Source organism: Apis mellifera, linkage group LG5, assembly GCF_003254395.2.
Source record: "Apis mellifera strain DH4 linkage group LG5, Amel_HAv3.1, whole genome shotgun sequence".
NCBI classification, from domain to species: domain Eukaryota; kingdom Metazoa; phylum Arthropoda; class Insecta; order Hymenoptera; family Apidae; genus Apis; species Apis mellifera.
Window position 1 is genome coordinate 13,264,406 of NC_037642.1, and position 22,287 is coordinate 13,286,692.

Genomic DNA, 22,287 nt, shown 5'->3' on the forward strand with positions numbered 1-22,287 from the left:
TCACTTTAAGTATATTTTACAATTTTGATAAGTTAAAAATATTGTAACATATTAAAACTACTACCGGTATTCTTATGTAGTATTTTATATAGAATTGAGAATACACATATATATATTGAATATTTCATTTAATTTTATAATATTCAATAAATCGTTGCAACTATAAATTGGCGATAAACAAAATATCACATTGTATCTCGATTGTCAATGTAATCAAGAAAAATTAATATGATCAATGTTAAAAGTCACAAGAGAAAAGTTCAATGTGAAAAATTGTTCGAGCTTAAAACAATTTTTCACTTAAACGAAAAAGTGATGCGGAAAGCTTCGTATAAGTATTGAACAAAATAATGTAATGTAGAAAAAATCTTATGATGTGTTTTGTGCCATAATTTACATATATCGCCCATATAACAAAAAGTACGTATGAAATTGCATTTTGCCATTTTAATTTAATGATTGTTTCTTTACTTAATTTTTTATAATATCTGTTTTTGAATCATAAATTTTTAAATATTTTTATTAATTATATATTTTAAAATATATTTCAAAGTATGTTAATAAATAATTTTGGTAGTTTATAAATGTATTGCAATAATATGTATAGTAATGCGAATTATTAAAAATAAAATCAGTCATAAAAAATCTTAGAAAATTTAAAAAAAAAATAGATATTCAATCTTGATTATTTATTTTATTGTGATTTTTTATTTTAAATTATTAATAGTTTAATTAATGAATTAAATTAATATTTTTCGCTAATAAAAGCCATGTAAATTATTTTCATCATGTGTGCAAATACAATTCATGACATTTCATAAATATATTTTCCTATATTTGTCCATAAAATTATATAGAATAAACATAAATAGTTAACCTTGAATTATTCACTGAAGTTTTATTGTTAAGTTTTATTTATTTACTGTAGAATATATATGTAGAATATGTATTAAAATTCCAAAAATGATAAAGAACACAATTTGATATAAAAATTAAATATTTGAGAAAGTTAATAAAAATTAATATTATGCAAATTTAGAAAAAATATAAAGTAATTTATTCATGCACTTGATTATAATTTTGTACATATATACATACATGTGTATGATCGATAATTTTCATATTACTAATAATTTGAAATATATATATTTTATATATATGTATAAAATATAAAATATTTATATAATATTTCATATATATATATATATATATATATATATATATATATATATATGAAAATTAATTATATTCTATAATAATATTTTAACATGATTTAAAAGAAAATTAAAAGAAAACTATTACAGGACAATTTAATTAGCAAATTTTTTCGAATTAAATATATTCGAACAAAATAATATTTAATTATTTTTAGAAATAATATTAAAAACTTAAAATTAATTTATCATACTAAAAAATAAAATAAGAAATAATAAAGATTAGATACAAAACTTATCGAAAATTATACATATCCTTATTTTTTTTAATTTTAATTTATTTTGTTGAGAATGAATTTTTTTTTTTAAATATTTTCTAATAAATATTTTGATCAGTAAAAGGGGCGTGTAATTTCAGAAAGATATAGCATAATTATATAGCATAAACACTATCATTAATATTGCGATGACATTTTTTTATGTATACTATTCAATCAGAACATTTTCACTTTTTCATTAGATTAATTTTGTGACCTCGCTATTTAATATCTGTGTGCGCACATGATGACGAATGGTAATAAATGTTTATCTTTGCTTTCATATATCTCTTAAGAACGTAGAGAATTATAAAAGATATTTAGTCTTCTTGTTCTTGTGTAATTTAAAATATCTATTCGCTTCGAATCTATAATTTATAATATATAAATAATTCTTAATTATTATAAAAATCGTGAAATAGTGTATAAATAAAAAGTTAGAATCAATTAATTAAATAAAATAGCTACAAAAAAATATAATTTTTAATAAAAAAAATTTTAAATTTATATTTTTTGAAGATAGAATAACGAATTAATGAGTAATTCTTTTCTACTTCTATATGATGTTAGTGCAGTTTTATTTAAAAATTGTTAAATTTATTAATGTTAATCATACACATACATATACACATGTATACATATTCATTTTATTTTAGTGATGATTTTATCTTTGAGTTATATATTTTTATATAAAAGTTTATTATTTTTGTTATTGTTTTATATCATTTTTAATAAAGACATCAGCGTTATTATAAAACAAAAATTTGGATAATATTTGAATAGATATGTATCCAATAATATATATCGAATTAAATTATATTTGTTCAACTTTATTTATATATAATATTTTCGATGCACAATAAGTATGTTATTATATTGATTATTATATTTTGTGAAGTATTCTTATTTTTTATTAATTTTATAAAAAAAAATAAGATACATTGTTAATTCGAGTTAATTTATTTGATAAATTAAATAAAATAATTATCTATTCATACAATAAATCTAAATTTAAATTGTGAACTTATGTATGAACTTTGATCACATAAATGAATCATTTTTTAAATTATTTGTAATTATTATATTATATAAATATATTCGAGCGATTCGTCAATGAAATTACAGAAAAATGACTACGCACAAAAAGATCTCAACATCCTGTGAGGATAGTCTCGATGTCTCCAATAACGAAAAAAAAGTTAAACAAATGAAAAGATCGAAATGTAAACTTGATGCAAACGGCCGATTAAATCTTAAAGATATTCTATTGTCTTTCAATGGACCGGTCAGCCAAGAACAAGCTTGGGCATTATGCTATCAAACGGCTAAGAGTTTGTCATGTTTACCGGGAAACAATTTTTATGAACTCTCGGAGTTATCGCAGATCGTCCTTCACAAGGATGGTGATGTTTGGCTTGGCGATCTAATCGGTAAGTTGATTTAATCTTTTCTAAAGAAAATTTATTCTTTTATTCTTCTATCGTGAAATCTTATCAATATATTGATTGTCCCATAATCAATAAGATAGATAATCATTAAAAAATAGATTGTATGTATATAATAGTTCCTAGATAATATATTTTTAAGCACAATAACTGTAAAACTATTTTTAAATTATTTTTTCAAATATAATTATAATATAGTTATTTCATTATATACATGTATATATGTATATAATTGTTACATAGTTATTATAAGATATTATAATTATAAAATAATGTAGTATTTAGTTAATATAATGTGATTATATATTATTTGATTTATAATATATTATTTTTGATTATATAATTTTTTTTACCTATACCTTATATATTCAAAAATAATATGTAATTATTTGTACAGATTTATTTGTGTTTATATAAGATGCATATGTATTATGTTTTAACTTAATATGTCATAGTATACTGCTTTACTATAGATTTTTCAATCAATGCGCCGCAAAATATTCACAGAAAAAAAATATTAATTTTTTGTTATAAAACAAAAATCCAGAAATATATTTTTTATTAAATGGATTTATAAGTTTTTTTTTTATTGTTCAAATTTTTAAATTCAATTATTATTATTTATATCAAAAAATTATTATGTATTTAATTTTATTTCATTATCTTTGTTTATATTATTTTCTATTCTGAATGTATATCAAAAATAACCATGTTCTATAACCTCCTGAATAGTTTATGCCGTGAGATTAAAAAAAGATTGAAAATCATTGCAATAAATAATAAGCAAAAAAAATATATAAGAAGAATTGATAATTTTACATGAAAGATTCATCTATTCTGAAATTTATATTTGTAATTATTTTATAAAAATTTGTAAATATTTTTTTAAATTTATAAATCATAATTATGTGTAATTTGTAAATAATTTAAGATAAAAAAATATAAAAAAAAATTACCGAAAGTTATTGAATTTTGCATATTAATTGATCATATTTCTAATTTATATTAATATAATATATCAATATAATATTAATAATTTCTATACAAATTTTGATAACTTTAAAATTTATTTTTTATATTTTAATATTTTTATTACAGAATTAGAAAAACCCCATGTATCTGAAAAAAAGGTGAGTATTTTATTTAAAGTTACATAAAAAAAAAAATGTTATGTTATTTCATAAAAAAAAAAACATATTATTTGTGCAGGCTATGTTTTCATTAGGTATGATGATATTCAAAGCACTTGATTTCGGCCTAGATGAACAAGAAGAAAGGCCTTTATCACCAGATTTGGAAGCTCTTATAACATTAATGACAAGTGCAGATCAAGGTACAATTATTTTCTAAAAAATATGATTAATAAAAATTAAAGTCATATAAAGACTAATTTTTTCTGCTATACAGAAATTGAAGAAGAAATGGAAGAACGGCCACAGGAAACGGATGATGAAGGCATAGAGAGAGATTCAAGTATTGCTGACATAGATGAATTTTTATCACAAAAGAGTAATGATATCTATAAAGAAAAATCAATATATTCCTTGAAAAATGTAATGCAAGTAAGTACAATAAGCAAATCTTTATTTTTTATTATATATAAAAATAGTAAAAAGAAAAATTTAAAACTTATATAAAAAACTTTATATAATAATTTTAAATTTAAAAAGTTAAATCATTAAATAATAATATAATTGTTGAATACATATGCAAATTTTTTTGTAATTCATTTGTAAAAAATATATATCTTATTCTTTGTTGAATGTACTTTGTATGTTATATTTATCTTTTTCCTTTATTTATTTTAATTTAGAAGAAATAATATGAATATAAATAAATAAATCACATTTTTATAAGAATTTTTACTAATCTATATATGTATATATTATTTCTGATAATTTTTTTTATATTGATTTTTTTTTATTATTTTTTATTCATAATAATATATATTAATTTTTATACATAGTTATGTACCAGGCATATGCAAACTTCTATTGAATCTGCTGAAGTTCATTATAAAGCTGTAATACGAGCATTTGTAGCAGAAGCTCTGGAATTATCACAATTTTTGGATACAATAGAAGCTGATAAACTACAAGCTAGTCAGAAGGAAGTTGTCAACAGTGATAATAATAAGCAAATCTCCATGTCTGTTCAGAATCTTGATACATTAGATTTTATTGATTGGGTAAGATTTTCATATAGAAAATATATCAAATGATTTAAATTATATATAAATAATAGATTATTAATATACAAATAAGACAACACTATTTTTCGATACGAATTTCATTTATTAAATATTTTTTTATTGTAATTAAAAAGTAATTTTTATAAATAATCATCAATAAGTCGCATAGGAGTAAATAAATTTAAAACAAAAGTAATAAAATTCAACTAAATGCATTCAAATTATTATTTCGAAAAATTGTGAACGAGTATATATTACAAATTATGTAAAATGAAACAACTGATATTACTATATCGTGTAAAGTCATTTATCATTTTGCAGAGATAAGATATTTGAGATTTATTGACTTGACTCTCTACCATTATAGACTGACATTAGGATTTGGAGGGCTATACAAGTATGTCATTACTAATAATGTTTGCGCATGTGTTAGAATGATGTGTTAGAACTTAGAATATAATTATAATTATATATATAATATGATTAGTCTCAATATACAATTATTATCAATTGTTAGCTGCTTCAAAACATTAATTTTCATAAAATTATAAAATTATAAATGCATGATTTTATTTTAAATTTATGCAGAATATTTAAAAAATTTAGATTTTAATCTTTATAATTTATTTTATAAAAATATTAGGTTTTTTTTTAGGAATTTATTTTTTTCAATCCTCTCTATATTATATAAATAATATTGATAGTATTTAATATATTTAAATATAAAAACAAAAAATGTAAAATTTATAAAAATCATTTTTTAAATGTATGTTTTTTGTAATTTTAATTATATTTAATAAGAATCAATTAAAATAATTATTTTAATAGGCAAGATTTTGGGTACAAGTTATACAAGAATTAAGAAAAGGTGTGAAGCTAAAAAAGGTAGAAGCCAATTTGGGTTCAAAAAGCACAACCCGTGGGCGTGGAAAGGGAGCAGAATTTGAATTAACACCTTATGAAATTTTGATGGATGATATTCGGAAAAGAAGATATCATCTGAGGAAGACTCCATCACCAACTCCGAATTTGAAGAAAGATGCTCATGCTGTTATTCTTGAATTTATTCGGAGTAGACCACCTTTAAAGAAGGTAACATTCTATTAAAAGTAATGCTTTATTTAGATTCAATTAATGGAACTTTAATTAAAGGATTGTAAAAATTAGTTTTTACAAATTTCAGTACATTTTAGAGATATAATTTTATACAGGCATCAGAAAGACAGCTTCCACCCCTTCAAAAGGAATGGACTCTTCGAGAATTACTTATGGAAAGTATAAAGAAACCACCAAATTTAAGGTCTTCACGCAATAGATACATTCCTAAGATTGAAAGAACATCTCCTCAAAATGGTAAGTTTCATTTTATATTTATATGTATAGCAATAATTTTTTTTGCATGTTATAATGCTTTATGAAATACATCTTTGTTTGAATACAATTATTTAATAAATTCATGAAAACCAATGCATTCAATTCATATTTTATACATCAATAATCGCGACATTCCATACGTATCAATTTTACTAATTGATTTATGTGGTACCTCAATAAATCTTTCTTTGCAAAATGTACAAAATAAATCAACTAAAATTTTAAAGTAAAACTTAATATTATATTAACTATCTATTTATTTTATTCTTTTCTTATCTTATTCTTATTCTCTTTACTTTTCAATTTCTAAATAAAATTTTTAATTCTTATATCAAGAATAGATTTTAGACTTAGAAATAGTTTTCAAAATAAGTGAAAATAGAACTAAACTGCAAAAAAACAACTGTTTTTATATTAATTATAATAAACATTTTAACTGAATTACAACAATATGGTTGCATTAAGAACCAACAATATACATGATATAAAATTACGTGATGTGCAGTGACTCTTACAAAAATATATTTAACTAAGAGTACACATGCGCAATGAGTGCACGCGAGCGCAATAGGTATATCTTTCACTCTTGATGTACTCTTGAGACCAGTAGAACTTGACAATTGCAACGCAGTGCAGCCAGAATAGTGGTATTTGTGTCTTAATTTTTTTCAATAATAATACTAACCATAATAACAATAATAACCAAAATAATTATATTATCAATAATAATGATAATCATTTGATGCTCGTATCTCAACCTTTCTGTTATAAGTTATTAAAATTAATTATTAGCTACTCTGTAATAACGTATAATCTATAATATTTTATGATTCCTCTTTTCAGTGCATTGTTCATATTAAAAAATTATTAAAAAAAAAAATTATTATTATTACATCATTATATGTCAGGGTACACATCACGACTAATTTTTTCATCGCGATAAAAGAGGGTCGATCCATATGAATCATGATTTGCGATGGTAGGCCGGCTTAAACCATTGTAAGCCCCCAGACGGTTCGCGATCAATAACCGAAAGCGCGCAAAGGGCGAGAGTGACGTCGCCCGAAACGTCATTGTGTCTATCTAAATTTTTACTTAATTTCTCGCGTGTCTTTCTTTTTTTTCATTAGTCACATTCTCGTCGGTTTCTCGTTTATCCATATTTCTTTATTTTCTTTTCTCTCTCGCGTGCATCCCGGGGGGAAGCTGCAGTTCGAGCGTGAAATTCGATGGGTTGCGTCTAAATGTGTACGAGTAAGTCAAGTGTACCAAAAGAAGAATAAGCACATTAACGAGCACGTGTGCTTGATGTACAGTCCTTACCAGTGGATCTGCAAACATCACGGTGGATCGAGGATTCGACAGGATGGAAAAAACGAACAGATGAGCGTGGAGAAAAGCTTGGATGCTGGTAATCGGAAATGTTTATTGTTTTTCTATGAGAAGAGAAACAATGGATTAATCACCTTAGATGGAACGTGTAAATTTGATAAACGTCTTGATTCACAGAGTGTGAGATTCTCAAGCCAAGCCGAAAAATTGTAGAAGATTCAACACTAGTGACTTCTGGTTATACATCGTGGTTGTCGCAAGTAGAACCACTGTAAAGAACTATGTTGACATTCTGTATGTTCGGTTTAAGTATACATAAGCATTTGATTATTCAATTATTTATTATACAAATCGTTTATTTATTAATTGTAACATTTAAAATATTTAATTATAAAATTTTTTTTAAGTGATATAAAAAATATACAGTATAACAATATTATATGAACATCATTGAAGAATCAATGTTTATGTTGAAATAACGGTTTTACGATTATTTTTATATACTTTTTATCAATTGTGTTAAAATAACAAAAGTTAAACCGAACATATTGTATATATTAGCAGGAGAAAAGAAGATAAATGTTGAAAAGAGGAATAATGTTACCGATCGTAGGCGGTGAGTCCCGCATGATAGTCCTGGGTGAAGTTCCACCGTCACAACCAGAGCAGGAACAAGAACCCGCGCAGGATGTGGCGGCACAATGGTTGCAGACAGAAAATCAAACCAATACTACAGTCACTACCACTGTCGGCACTATTACCAACATACCGACTATCGCGAGTCGAAACAGAACAAATGTACCACCGGTTCCGCAACCGAGGCAGAGAATCGGCAAACCAGATATTAGGGTACCGGGAAACAGGAATCGTAAGTCGCGTAGAAGGCGCATTACGGTCGCAGGTAATCATATCATTCATCTTTCTTTTGATCAACATAATTCTTTTAGATAGCATATTTAAAAATATATTTTAAACTACAGATAATGAATTCCTTTTGATTATATAATTAATTAATTAATATTAATTAATTATTATATTATTATATTAATATAATTAATGCAACATTTGATAAAAACTGTTTTCTAAATCCTAATTGATATCCTAATTTTATATAATAAGATGTATTTATATTATATATTATATATTTGAAATATAGTAATCAAACTTTATAATAAATGTTAATCTTATTTTTATTGAATTATGAAATTATTATTTATGAGGTTTTTTTATCAATTTTTTTATATTAATTTTATATAATTTTAATGATTATATTTATAATAATTATAATGATAATCTTATGCATCCGCACAGGAAGCACTTATGTATGTATTTAGGATTTACTGAGGTACCACAATTCTATAAATATTTGATCCTCTTTCTTTTTGTAAAATCTCACATTCATATGTCATGTTCATTGATCATCAACATATATATTCCTATGTTTTCGAATAATGATAAATATATATTTTGAGTCAATTTCTATGAATAAAAACAATTTTTTAGATTATATCCAAAATGCTGCTGATATTAAGGATAATGGATCACCTACTATACCAAAACCTCCACGAAGGGAATTGGATAGTTCCAATTCTACAACAAGTAGAAGAAAAGTAATTCCTGTAGATTTTGATTTAAAGGTAAATTATGATTGTTAATTTATGCATCTCTATTTTTAATTCTTTTTATCTAATTTGATACATATTTTAATAAAAATATATGAAATATAAATTTTAATAAAAAGCTCGACGCTGAGGAAGATGACGATGAAGATTACAATGATGAATTCACGGTGACAAGATTCGAAGAAGAAGATGAAGGATCAAATTATTGGCAATTAAAAGAAGATTATACATTTGCAGATAGAACTAATATACGTAGTAGATATAAAGATCACAGATTTGATGACGAAGCAGACTCTGCGAATCCTTGGCGAAGAACTGGTGGATTACGCTTGACGAGGAACGAATATCATCGATTTTGTGATACACAACTTGAATGTAATTATTAGATTATTATAATGAATGAAAAAGGAAATTTATTTTTAAATTTATTATTTTTAGCTTATGATCTTGCAACGCAGTGTCCATCTAGAAGAGCATCGGCTCGAAAACACGCAGCTAAACGTACTATAGCACTTACAGCATTAACTGGTACTACTTCTCTTCCTCATTCGAGACCACAAAGTCGTCAGTACACAGGTCCAACAGAATTGTTATTAAATCAAAGTCCGAGTCCTAATATTAGTGTGAATCCTAGTCCAAGTGTAAGTCCTCAGCCAAGAACAAGACAACCGCGACGATCACAAACTATTGCTGAAGATACAAAAGATAGCGAAGATCAAAACGAAGATTGTCAAGATGATAAAAGACAGGTATTACATTACAATTACCGAAATTTAAAAAAAAACTAATATTTATATAAATTATTAAAAATAAATTGTCTAATAACAAAAAATTCTTTTTCTACAGAAACCTACATTAGGTGACATGTTCTTAGATGAAAGACTTTCTCTGACTCTAGAAGAAATTGTACATATACGGAGTGTATTAACTAAAGCAGAATTGGAATCTCTGCCTGTAGAAGGGCGTGTAAAAGAAGATGTAGAGAAGAGACGCGTTTGTTTTCTTTGTTTAAAAACTAGATTCGGATTGTTAGGACCTTGGGGACAACGTTGTCGTTTGTGTGAAAGGACTGTATGTGTGAAATGTTATTCCAAAGTAAATTTTCAAGATTTTTATTAATATAATTTCATATAATATTTAGATATTAGATTTCATTTAGATATTATCTGTATTATAGATGCGAATTCCAACAGAACACTTCGCCCATGTCCCGGTAGTATTACTATCTCCCGGTCTTCTTCTTTCTCCATCATCTTCAGAACCAGATACTAGCAAGAGTTCTTGGCTTAGAAGCAACGGAGCAGCTGGATCTGCACCGGCATCACCAGCCTCTAGACGCAAGGATTCATCGTTAAAAAGTGTAACACCTTCATCCACGCCTACTACGACACCAGTTTTGATACTTACACCAACTTCTACACCGCCTTCTCATGCTCGTCGTGAAACAGAGATTCAAGATAAAAGGTTCACTTTATTTAATTATATTACAATTTTTGATTATTATTATTCTTCAAAAACATTATTTATATAATAAATAAAAAAAAAAATAATAAATTAAAGATTGCCAGCCAATGTACCATCACCGAAGGCATTCTCCAGTTTCACAAGTCAAAACTCGGAACAACGATTGGCCGCAGAGAGATTGCGAGGTGTTTCTATGGTTGTTTGTCATGATTGCCGTATTATGGTGATACAAATAATTAAAAGTTCTAGAACAACACGAGCTACGATACGTAACAATGTTATTTCACGACTCACTTTAAACTTATCTCCAGCCTATGTTTGAATTCTCTCTGAAAAAAAAAGTTCCGGTTAAAAAGGAATAAAATATGCAAAGAAATTAATTAAATGTAAAATATATAATTTTAACGTAGCTGGAATTTCAAAAAAAATCTATATGAAATCGGCACACAGTGACATTTAATGTATTCTACGTACCAACATTCAGGCTTACATCTAAGTAGATCATTAATGCATGCAAATTTGAAAATGATTAGAATCAAGTATTTAATTATGAAAGTTAAGATTCTGTTTAGTTCTTAACGACAATTAACTATTTTTCGCTTCCCATTTCAATAATTACTATTAATAATAAACTTCTATCAATAAAAATTATTATGCAATCATGCGATTGCATTGTCATATGCGCGTGTGTTCTCAGTTCATAAAAACTGGGAATTCATATTTAACCCCGATCAATTATCTCGGGATTTTAAAAATGTGTACATATATGTTCCTTTTGCTCCCATATTGTTGTGAACATTAAATCTAAAAATAATATCGCATTTATTGTAAAATTTAGTTGAAAGAAAATAATTATCATAAGCAAAAATTAACAAAGAAACAATGAAAATGTTGAAACTTTAGATATAATCTACATATATGTGCCATAATATCGTTCCGCGCAATAGCGATCGAATTATGATCAATTCTTATCTATCAAACTATACGATAGTTTAAAATTATATGATCATTAATTCGAATTATATTAAAAATTATATTTTCCTTAATTTGTTAATATATTTATGTAACATAATTTTTGCGCATAATTTTAGATTTTCATATTTTATACATATATTAATAATGATTGTGTTCGAAATTCTTAATACTTTTGTTTGTAACTTTTGTTAATAATTTAATTAATATGAGAGGTACGCATACATAAGCACACGCATATTATAAAATCATACGAATTATAAATTAGCGAGAGAATCAAATACTCTGACAACCCCAAATGAAAAGAATATTATTTTTTTGCGTCTGCGATGACATTTTATTTTAAGAGAATATATTTAATTTAGAGCGAATTGAAGTCGGATGCACAATTGTACTATAAGTACAAGTTTTAATAGAATTAATTCATTTAAATTTTTTTGTATAATGTTTGTGATATTAATTTATTATTTTTTATGTGTACTATTTATTATATTTATTTAATTCTGCGAATTAACTTATAGATGTGTTTCTTTGTAATTGTACATATAATTATACATATATTGTTATGGAATTTATATGAACATGTAGTACAATTTTCATATTTTGTTCTATGTTATTATTTGTTGAAATATTTTTTATTTATATTATTGTTAATACTAAATGAAATTATTTTTGTTTTTGTTTGCATTTTTAATTATATATAAATTAATTATTATGAAATAAACTAAGCGGAGAAGAAAATGAACTTAAAAAAAAAAAAAAAAAAAGAATAGTGGCTCTTGTGACGGTCATGTTTATAGGAAATTAGTACAATGAAGTGGCTGTTCACTCGCACAGTTTAAAAATGTGCTATTAACGAAAAAATGTACAAAAATAAACTGATGATGTTCAGAGTACAAACAAAAAATGCGAATTGCACTATGATTAATATGCTGATTGTAAGTCTGGCATCGAAGTGTATACATAAACAGCGTTATAAATTTATTAATATATGTAAAAAAAATTGGTAATCTTTATAAAAGAGTACATCGGTTTGGTTAAGAAAGAAGTTTATTTATTTTTTTAGTCGTATAAGTAGATTTCTAAATAATTTTCAAGTAAAAATCAAAATGAAAATATTTCGTATAATATTTCTGAAATAAAATAAAAAATAGATTTTGTCGGATAATGTAATGAAAATACTATGTAAAAAAAGCATGCAATGATACCTTATAAAAAATACAAAACATGAAATTCTATTTGTAGAAAGTTATTATAATAAATCGAAACTAAAAAAATATTAAGAGTCACAATGGCACGATTATAAGATGTATGTAAGAAGATTATGTGATGGTAATTGAAAAAAAAATAATTTATTATGTTAATTTATTATTTTTATGTACGATGTACTACATATATATATATATATATATATATATATATATACCCATAAATAGAAGTCTTGTTTTTATGATGAAAATGACCAAAATACATTCTATTCTAATTCATTAAATATAATGTCTTTTTAAACAAAATCTTTCTTATTCTCTAATTTATTATTATAATAAGCTAGATTTTATTTAAATAAATTACATTTTACTCGAATATTTTTTTACATGTATACGTTTAAAAAATACATGATTTTTTTTATTTATATAATAGATATATTAATTATTATTAAAATATATAATTATAAATTTTCAAATTTATCATTAAATTTTATTTTTATATAAACAAAAACAAATATAAATTAAAATCTGTAATTAAATTCAAATATTTTTAAATCATTATAAATGAAGATTTTATAATTATAAAATAAATAAAAACTATTTTGTATTAACTTCCGAAATGATTTTTGAATATTTAAACATCATTATTTAAAATTCTTTACATTTTTCTTTATATATTTTACACTATTGATATAGCATGCAAAATAATTTATATTCTATATGTAGAATATAAAATAATATACATTCTATATTCTACATTAGAAATTTTCATTTCATAAAATTTAAAATGTAAATAAATAAATTGAAAATATAACTAAAGTGTTTAAAAATGATGTAATAATGTAAATGAATAAACCAGAATATTTAAAATGTTCAAACTAAAATATAAATAAATAAAATATGAAAAATTAGATAAATAAAAAATAAAAAAAAAATATTTTCTAAAACAATTATCTGATATTATATTAAGATTTATTCTATTTTTATGATAAAATTTACTAAATTTTTTAATATGTCCTCTTATATAAAATATCTAATTACAATTTGATTACTGCAATATATTAAAACTCGTACATAAAATACATAAGGTAGGTACTATTTATAAGTAATATTGATCGATTACAAAGTTTAAAATGAATTTATTTTAAAAAATGATACTTTTTTAAAAATGAAATACAATACCATATGGCTAAAATTCCAGAAAGAAACATCACAGCCATTGAGTCTAGTAGTTGCTAAAAATATATAATCATGCAATCATAAAATTAAAACATTTGTTTAAAAGACGAAATTATGCAAATATATGAACAAAATATTGTATGCATGACAATAATATAAAAGAATACAAATTTTGAAGTCAAAGTTTATAGAGAAATAGCAAACCTTTCTATTTGTAGTATTATATAATACCACAAATTTATTTAATATTACATAATATGTGTATATATGTATATATATATATATATATATATATATATATATATATATATATATATATATATATACATATAATATGTATATGTATATAATATATAATTATTTATAACCTTCGCGTAATGGACGTAAAAAAAAAAAAATAATCTCATGGTTTAAAAGAAATACTCTTGTCTGACTTAATACTACTTTTTTAATTTCAGCATTCTTAAATATAGAATACCTTTGTACATATATATGTTAAGTAGCTATTGCTGTTTCCAACAGGTAATGCGTTATCGTATAAAGTACGAATTTAGCTTATATTGCATTGTGATGAAATATGCTTCGCAAATACTTAGAGATAATTCTAATAGTCGCAACTACATCAGAAGCTAAAATTATTTCAAACTATTCAAATATTGTATTCCCACAACATTCACGATCGCCAAATCCGTACTTTAATCATTACGTACATTGCGCATATTAAACGAATTTTACACGTTAAACGAATATGATTTTATTTACATTTGAGCGACAAATACACAATGGTTGTTCTATCGAATCGCAATAATACTACATAGCCTTATCAATGATTTCAAAGAAATATATCGACAAAAAATTTATCGGTATGTAGTAAACGCAATTTGAAAATTATCGATATCATTTATATGAATCATATTATCATATTTATGCAAAGACGCAATGCTTGTAATTGTAATCGATTGCAATTACATAAGAAAATAATACAATGGCTTTCAATTTTTCAAACATCTATTTTGTGTAAAATAATTATCTTTCTTATAAAGATTCAAAAACATATAAAAACTTGAAATCTCAGAATGCGAATTATGTACATAATGTAAAACTGCGGATCTATGATTTTTATATGTTTTTTTTATATTCCGTTTTATGATATTTAATTTCATGTTAATATGAAGCAAATAACATAACCGATATATATCTTAAAAAATTGTTTTCAACAAAAAGATGAAGCTAAAATATATATATTCTACATTCATCTAATTAGATTTCATCATTGCAATAGATTAATAATATTGATCACCAATAATCGTCCTTAAATAACAAGATTCCTGTACAAGATGCTCTATTATAGTAATAAATTTATGATGAATGAGAATTTTTTTGCTATAAAAGAGAATTTAAAAAGCTACAAAAGAAATAATTACGAGAGAGCATATAAGAATAAGTTTTTGATTTTTTTTTAAATCAACTAAACTTGAGATCAGCATGTACAGGAATATCTACATAATAAGAATAAACTTAAATTTTTGTAAATAAATAAATAGTACAGATGTATGTTGAAGAATGTGATGCTTACTGGAAGACGGTATTAGAGTTTGACTGTAATATTTTTTGCTTTTAAAGAATTACAAGAATACAGTTGTAATTTTAATAAAATTCATTATAAATATTAGTTAAAAAATTATTCATAAAAAATTATTTATTAAAATTTTGTAAAAATTGCCTATTGAAATAAATAAAATAAAAATAAGAAAAAAAAAAAATTTTGTGTTCAAACCATTCAAACCATAAATTAATATTAAAAATATAATTTCAAAAGAGTCAAAACAGAAAACTCTAAAAATATTTCCAACTGTATCCATTAATTCTCTTTTCTACATGAACCACAACTTACAATAAAGTGCTGAACAACAAATTTAGTTGCCTATATGAAGTCTTCCAGTTTTTTTCAAATTCATGTAATAAATGATTTCTGACAAAGACTCCATTCAAAATAACGTTTGTTCTCAATTTGATACTCAGCACTCCAGTAGTGCAGTTTTTTTTTTTTTTTAATTTACACAGAAACATTATTTAAACAATGATTAACGTATCAGACAGGTAGCACAAATACGTTGAGGCCCGATACAATCATCGTGACAAAACGCGCCACATTGTCGGCATATTACCATAGCACCACGCATATTACATTCACATGGAGGTGGTGGATCTCCACCCATAATCATTCCAGGTGCTCCAGGTTCGGCGCCACCTCCTCCTCTACCATCAGAACCTCTTGCTTTTAACGTTACTGCCTGATGTGAACCCTCTCCTGCACTAGCAGGTCTACCACGTACTAAATGCACTCCGACACCCATTCCAGCAATTTGAGGAGGTAGAGGTGGTGCAGAAGATGCTCTAGGTGCACTATCTCCAACTCCTGTTCTCTGTACCAATATATATTGACCTAATCCGCCTGTTGTTGTGGATCCTAATTGTGCTATGTTATTGCTTTCTGGAATCTAAAAGGAATATTTAAATGAAACAATTTTTTTGATTTTAAATTTTATTTTAAGAATAATGTAATAATTAATTAAAATAATGTAATAATTAAAAAAAATAAAATATGACATCTAAAATTTTATTAATATCTTTTTCCTTATTCTTTCTGTTTTTAAAGAAAAATTTCTCTGTGAAATAAGTTATTAAGATATATTTTTCTTGATTTTTTTACTTTATAAAAATCATTATATTGTTTCTACTATTTTTAGAAACTCAAAACTAGAAAGTAGATTTATTTATTTAGGTACCTGTATGATACAGTGATCATCACAAGCCACCCGCAAGATTAGCACTGTACACACAGAAAAATATCAAATAATATATGATGCAAGCTTGAGTTTCTATTTTATGTATGTTTCAAAAATAATGAAAGTTGTAATATAATTGATAAAAAAGATTGATTCTATGTAAAAAAAAAATAAATTCCGTACAAAATTTTTTAAAGTTTCGTTTCCGAGAAAACCAATTTTAAACATTAAGATACATATATAATTTATATATTTCAAATTTATTTTTTTTATAAAAATAAATATCTCTATTTAATGAAAGTTATTCAGTTTTTTCATTTATTAAAAAGCACTATCACATTTTGATAAACCAATTATATATTTTTTCTATTATAATTGTATATTTTTTTCTATCTATGTATAAAATTCGTATTGAATCGATTATTATTGTATAATACCTCCTCACTCATTAAGATCAGTAGATATTATATCTTAATTTTCACTTATTAATAAAAAGAATACTACAACTGAAAGAAATTTTATAAAAATTTAAAAATCAAAAAATAAAAACATATTGAAAACTGTTAATTCCTCTTTAATTTATAGAATATTGAGACAACAAGAACGACCTTCCTAATAATATTTGTAATGTATTAAAAACACATAACAATCTGCAAAAACTTGTTATATCATTTGAGTTATGGTTTAATAAATATGTTTATAAACATGAACAGAAATCATTGGATTGAATCATGATAATTAAATCCTATTTAATTATATCTAATTAATTTTCAAATCGATTTTTTCAAAAACGAAACATTGACGAAAAAAATTATTTTTTTATAAAAAATCATATTTTTTTTAATTATACGATTTCTGCTCTATTGATTGAAAATTTAAAATAAGCATTTATATTTCTCAATTATTATATATATCTTAATCATTTTTATGTTACAAATATGCAACATAAAAATCAATAAAACAAATATGAATTTTAATATTATATTTTATTTATATTTAATAAAATTTAATATTCTCTATTAACATACTATTCAATATACAAAACTGAATTAAATAAATAATATATTCTCATTTTTACAATAAAGTACAAGTTACTATATATAATTTTTAGAAGAAATATCTCATACCTCTGTAGAAGTCGCTTGACGTGCTGTTGCAAATACATGTCTTAACATAACTGCTTGTGTTTTATTTTGAGTTTGTTTATTTTGTATTGTTTGTGATGGTTTCTGAGTTTTGACTGTTGTAATTGTACGGCCACCAGATTTATTCGTTGTAAATGCACCATCGCCTCTAGCAAGTAAGCTAGGCGGAGGTTTCAAATGAGCTTTTAGTTGATCTCTATTTGGTGAACTTTGTATAACCTATAATAATAAACATATTTTTTTAAAGAAAAAAAAAAATTAAATTTCGAATTTTTAAAACTTTTTTAAAAATTTAATTTGTGTTAAATTACCGCTTGACATATTTGGTAACTACGTTCCAAATTAACAGCACCAGGTGGTTCTTTTGTAGTACTACGAGAACGACCTCCTCCTTGTTCTTTATTGTTATTTCTGGAACCTCTTTGATTACCTTGATTATTAGAACGTGAAGATCTTGAAGATACAGCAACTGTTCCTCCAGGATATTGTTGTTGTTGTATAGTCGCTACGACTTGCCGTGGTTGCGTAGGAGCCGATGCTTGGTGTTGAATTACAATGGTATTTTGTGCACGATTTTGTGGTTGTACGCTAATTGCTGCCGTCACAGTATTCGGAACTTGATTTTGAATCACATTATTTCTAATATTTCGTGTATTATTATTTTGAGTATTTAGTTGAACGACTTCTTCTTGCGTTCTCATTATATTCACTTGTGAAGTTGTATTCTGTTGATTCTGAATTTGAGCATTAATTGGGGACGTACTATTTAAAGATGATGCAGTGTTTTGATCAGAATGAAAATTGGTTTGCACAAATCTAATAGATTGTAATTGTGGAAATGCAATAATAGGTGAACTTTGAGATTGAAAATTTTTCATTATACAACTTGTTCCTGGTGTACCAATTGCGAGACCTTCCGATTGAAACGGAGTTCCTTGAACAACTGGTAATTGGATACAGTTAACTGATTCTACATTAGAGTCTGGATTGATAAATTGTTGAGGTGGATTAGTTGAATCTGTTGAAGTAGGTGTCTCGTTGCATTCATCCTGAGTAGTCACTGTAATATTAGCAGCAACAGATCCATCAAGAGCTGCAGCTACTAATGGCCATGGAACTTGAAGTTCTTCTTGAGGCTTTATGAAATAAAATTAATTTTTTTTAAATCAAAAATAAGATAAATAATCAATTATGATATATTTTAAAAGAAATTAATACCAAAAATACAAGGATATTAAAATTTTTTATCAGTATACTTACCCTATTATTATTGTTAATATTACTAACTGTGGGATCTACCGACCAACTACATTCTAACATCTCAGAACACACATAATTATTTGCTTCTCGAAGAGCTTCGTCTTCATTTCCACTATTTACATCTTGTTGATCTCTGCTAGTTTCTGGTTGTCCTGAGACAACCTGTGTTTCAGTTTCTTCAGTATTATTCGATCCCATTTCCATTCCATCGAGAATAGGATACATTATTTCTTCGGGACATCCCGAAATTTCTTCGTAAGCTTCACGCATTTCTCCCCTTACCTAAAAAGAGATATATTATGTGTTTTTAATAGAACTTGATAATTTTAATATATCTTTATAAACAATAAAAATTATCACCTCCAATTCATGAATACGTTGTAATGTTTCACTATCGATCTCCATTCCTTCAGGAATTTGCGATTCACCATCCGTTGGATTCTCGTGAGAAACCTGTGTTACTTCAGTTTGATTATTGATTAATGTTGAATCATTCATAACGATTTCGGTTGGTCTAACTCGTTCATGTGACGATGAAGTTTCGAGTATAGTTGTAGCTTCGCAATCGGATATCGGATAAATTTGTTCTTCTGATATTTGGGATATTTGTTCTTTCGAAATTTGAGATACTTGATCTACGGAAGTTTGAGATGTACATTCTGTTGATAATTGAGATGATGTTTCTCTAGATGTTTGAGACATTTGTTCTGTTTGTTCACTAGATCTTGGTGAATTTTCTTCAGGTAAAAGTATTGTATCTTCTTCAGATACTTCAAGGATGTGATTCTCTATTGACTGAAGATTTTTTTCATCTTGAGATAAGTGAATTTCTTCATCAAATGTATTTGAAATATTTTCTTGACAAACTTGTGCTACTACTTCACTTTCTTCAAGCATATGTTGTTTTTCTGAGAGATCTTTATCATCTTCTTCTAGTTTGTCCTGATGCATTTCAGTATCAGTTATTGTTTCTACAGAATTTATGTTTATGGAATCTATATGTTTTTCATCAATTAACGTATGCGTTGTTTCATTATATTCCGTTGGTAATAATTCTTGTATTTCTGTTGTTTCGTTTAATTCTTCTGAATTATTTATACTAGTTTCAACTTTACAATTATCTTCTTCAACAACTATCTTATCTTCGGACATAATAGGACAGGGAGTATCTGATATAGGCGTATCTACATTAGATTCTAAGCGAAGTCTTAAACTCGAACGTGTTACAGCTCCTCCAGATCTCGATTCCGCAATACAATGAAGACCTGATCTAATTTTAGGTTCACGTTTCTCACCCCATATAGGTTCGAAATGTTTTACTTTCCATGGATCTAATTTATTTTTATCTCTTTCTGCCTCCATTTTCAATCTTTGTTGATTTTCTGGAGTAAACTCTCCTTCTGCCAAACGTTTACGCCATTCTAGGCATGCTCGTGCAAAGAATTCATTGTTTAATCCAGATGTAGCAGCATCCTAACAGAAAAAATATATTTTTATAAAAAAATATTATTTTAATAAAAATAAAAAAAAATAAGATAGAATAATTTACTATCAATGTATTATTAATAAATATATATATTTTTAAAATTACCTGTCTATCTACAGCAGGTAAAAGTTGTGCAAGTTTCCTTTGATACAAAGGTGGTAAACCTTGAAAGGTATGCCTATTTAAAAGAGCACGTAAACTTGTGCTTGCTAAAATACTTGCTGGAGATTCAAGATCTACAAGACCAGCCTCCAATTGTGCAGTTGCTGATAATCGTTTTGTTGATCGTCTACGTCCAGATTTTAAGCTAAATCCTGGCAAACTTGCCAGGACTTCCCTCATTGTGGCAGCAGGTTCTTCAGTTGCTATATTTAAATAATATTATATTAAAATTTATAACAATAATATAATAATTATATAATAATAAATTATTGAGTTAATATACATATATTATATTAATATATAATAATAAAAAAATATATATATTAAAATTTTATATCAATATAATTTTATCATATTATTCAGTTATATTTACATTTATGTAATCATTAAATTTAATTTATATTTCACTTACTAGTGTTAATATGTTGTACATTATTAACTGGAGAAGGTGGATTATTCGGTGGAGGTGGAGGTAGTGGTTTAACGACAATCCTTGGAAGGGTACGAGAATTTCCAGCTGCAATCGTTGTATTTTTTCTACGTCTTTTGGCCTGCTGTCGTAATGCATGTTTAATAACTTTTTTGCTGTGCACCATACTAGAATAGCCAGAGCAACCTGGACTAGTTTCACACCCTTCACCTTTGGCAAGTTCTACATCTGTGTCCATGACAATACCTATATTGCGAACATCATTGATCGAAATGCCGACTAATCGAACATAAATCCACAATAGCACTATATTCAATTAAATGCAAATTTTTTAAGTTTTATTTCATATTGCAGTAAAAAATTCAAAAAACGATAACCCTAATTTGAGAAATAAACATTCTTTAGTAACAGCACTTTCCTGACATTTTAATACAATCAAAGAAACTTCGATAATTTACATAATATTTTCTAATCCATTTCGTTTAAAAGATTGTACATGCACAAAATTTGAACGAATTTACGAATTTCACTATTTTTTAATCCATTGGCAAAATGCCATTCGGAAAAACTCGCAAAGTTCCGCTTCTATCGGCCATATTGTATTTACATATTTATACCAGAAAAGCGCCATCAAGATATAGAGTGCTTTTTGGTTTCATAGATATTATATATTATCTATATTAAATTCGACGCTATGGTTTTTATTATGGAATTTAAAATTATAAATTTTTAAATTTTAAAAATATAAGTTAATTCA

General features: G+C 25.2%; 2 protein-coding genes across 7 annotated transcripts; one reads left to right on the forward strand and one right to left on the reverse strand.

Annotated features, from left to right (window-relative positions):
* The first annotated feature begins 98 nt into the window (after positions 1-98).
* On the forward strand, positions 99-13,363 carry LOC727246 (protein spire). Of its 5 annotated transcripts, none has more exons than XM_016912330.2 (15): positions 99-420; positions 2,597-2,901; positions 4,015-4,046; positions 4,126-4,249; positions 4,324-4,478; positions 4,883-5,104; positions 5,475-5,504; positions 5,936-6,199; positions 6,319-6,460; positions 9,317-9,450; positions 9,555-9,810; positions 9,874-10,184; positions 10,282-10,530; positions 10,613-10,899; positions 10,996-13,363. In XM_016912330.2, exons 2-15 carry the CDS (start codon positions 2,601-2,603, stop codon positions 11,219-11,221), a joined length of 2,733 nt encoding a protein of 910 aa, XP_016767819.1. In that variant the 5' UTR covers positions 99-420; positions 2,597-2,600; the 3' UTR covers positions 11,222-13,363. The 5 variants fall into 5 exon arrangements, with proteins under 5 accessions (XP_016767819.1, XP_006570241.1, XP_006570243.1 ...); XM_006570178.3 differs by lacking the exon at positions 99-420 and adding an exon at positions 1,931-2,036; XM_006570180.3 differs by lacking the exons at positions 99-420; positions 5,475-5,504 and adding an exon at positions 1,931-2,036.
* Positions 13,364-16,226: 2,863 nt separating this feature from the next.
* On the reverse strand, positions 16,227-22,138 carry LOC100576908 (polycomb protein Asx). 2 transcript variants are annotated; one of them, XM_006570183.3, is made up of 8 exons: positions 21,513-22,138; positions 21,044-21,303; positions 19,813-20,925; positions 19,453-19,734; positions 18,504-19,328; positions 18,175-18,411; positions 17,048-17,091; positions 16,656-16,759 (listed from the first exon to the last, which is right to left on the reverse strand). In XM_006570183.3, exons 1-7 carry the CDS (start codon positions 21,766-21,768, stop codon positions 17,086-17,088), a joined length of 2,979 nt encoding a protein of 992 aa, XP_006570246.1. In that variant the 5' UTR covers positions 21,769-22,138; the 3' UTR covers positions 16,656-16,759; positions 17,048-17,085. The 2 variants fall into 2 exon arrangements, with proteins under 2 accessions (XP_003251511.1, XP_006570246.1); XM_003251463.4 differs by lacking the exon at positions 17,048-17,091 and having other exon boundaries at positions 16,227-16,759; positions 21,513-22,137.
* Between the last annotated feature and the right edge of the window lie 149 nt (positions 22,139-22,287).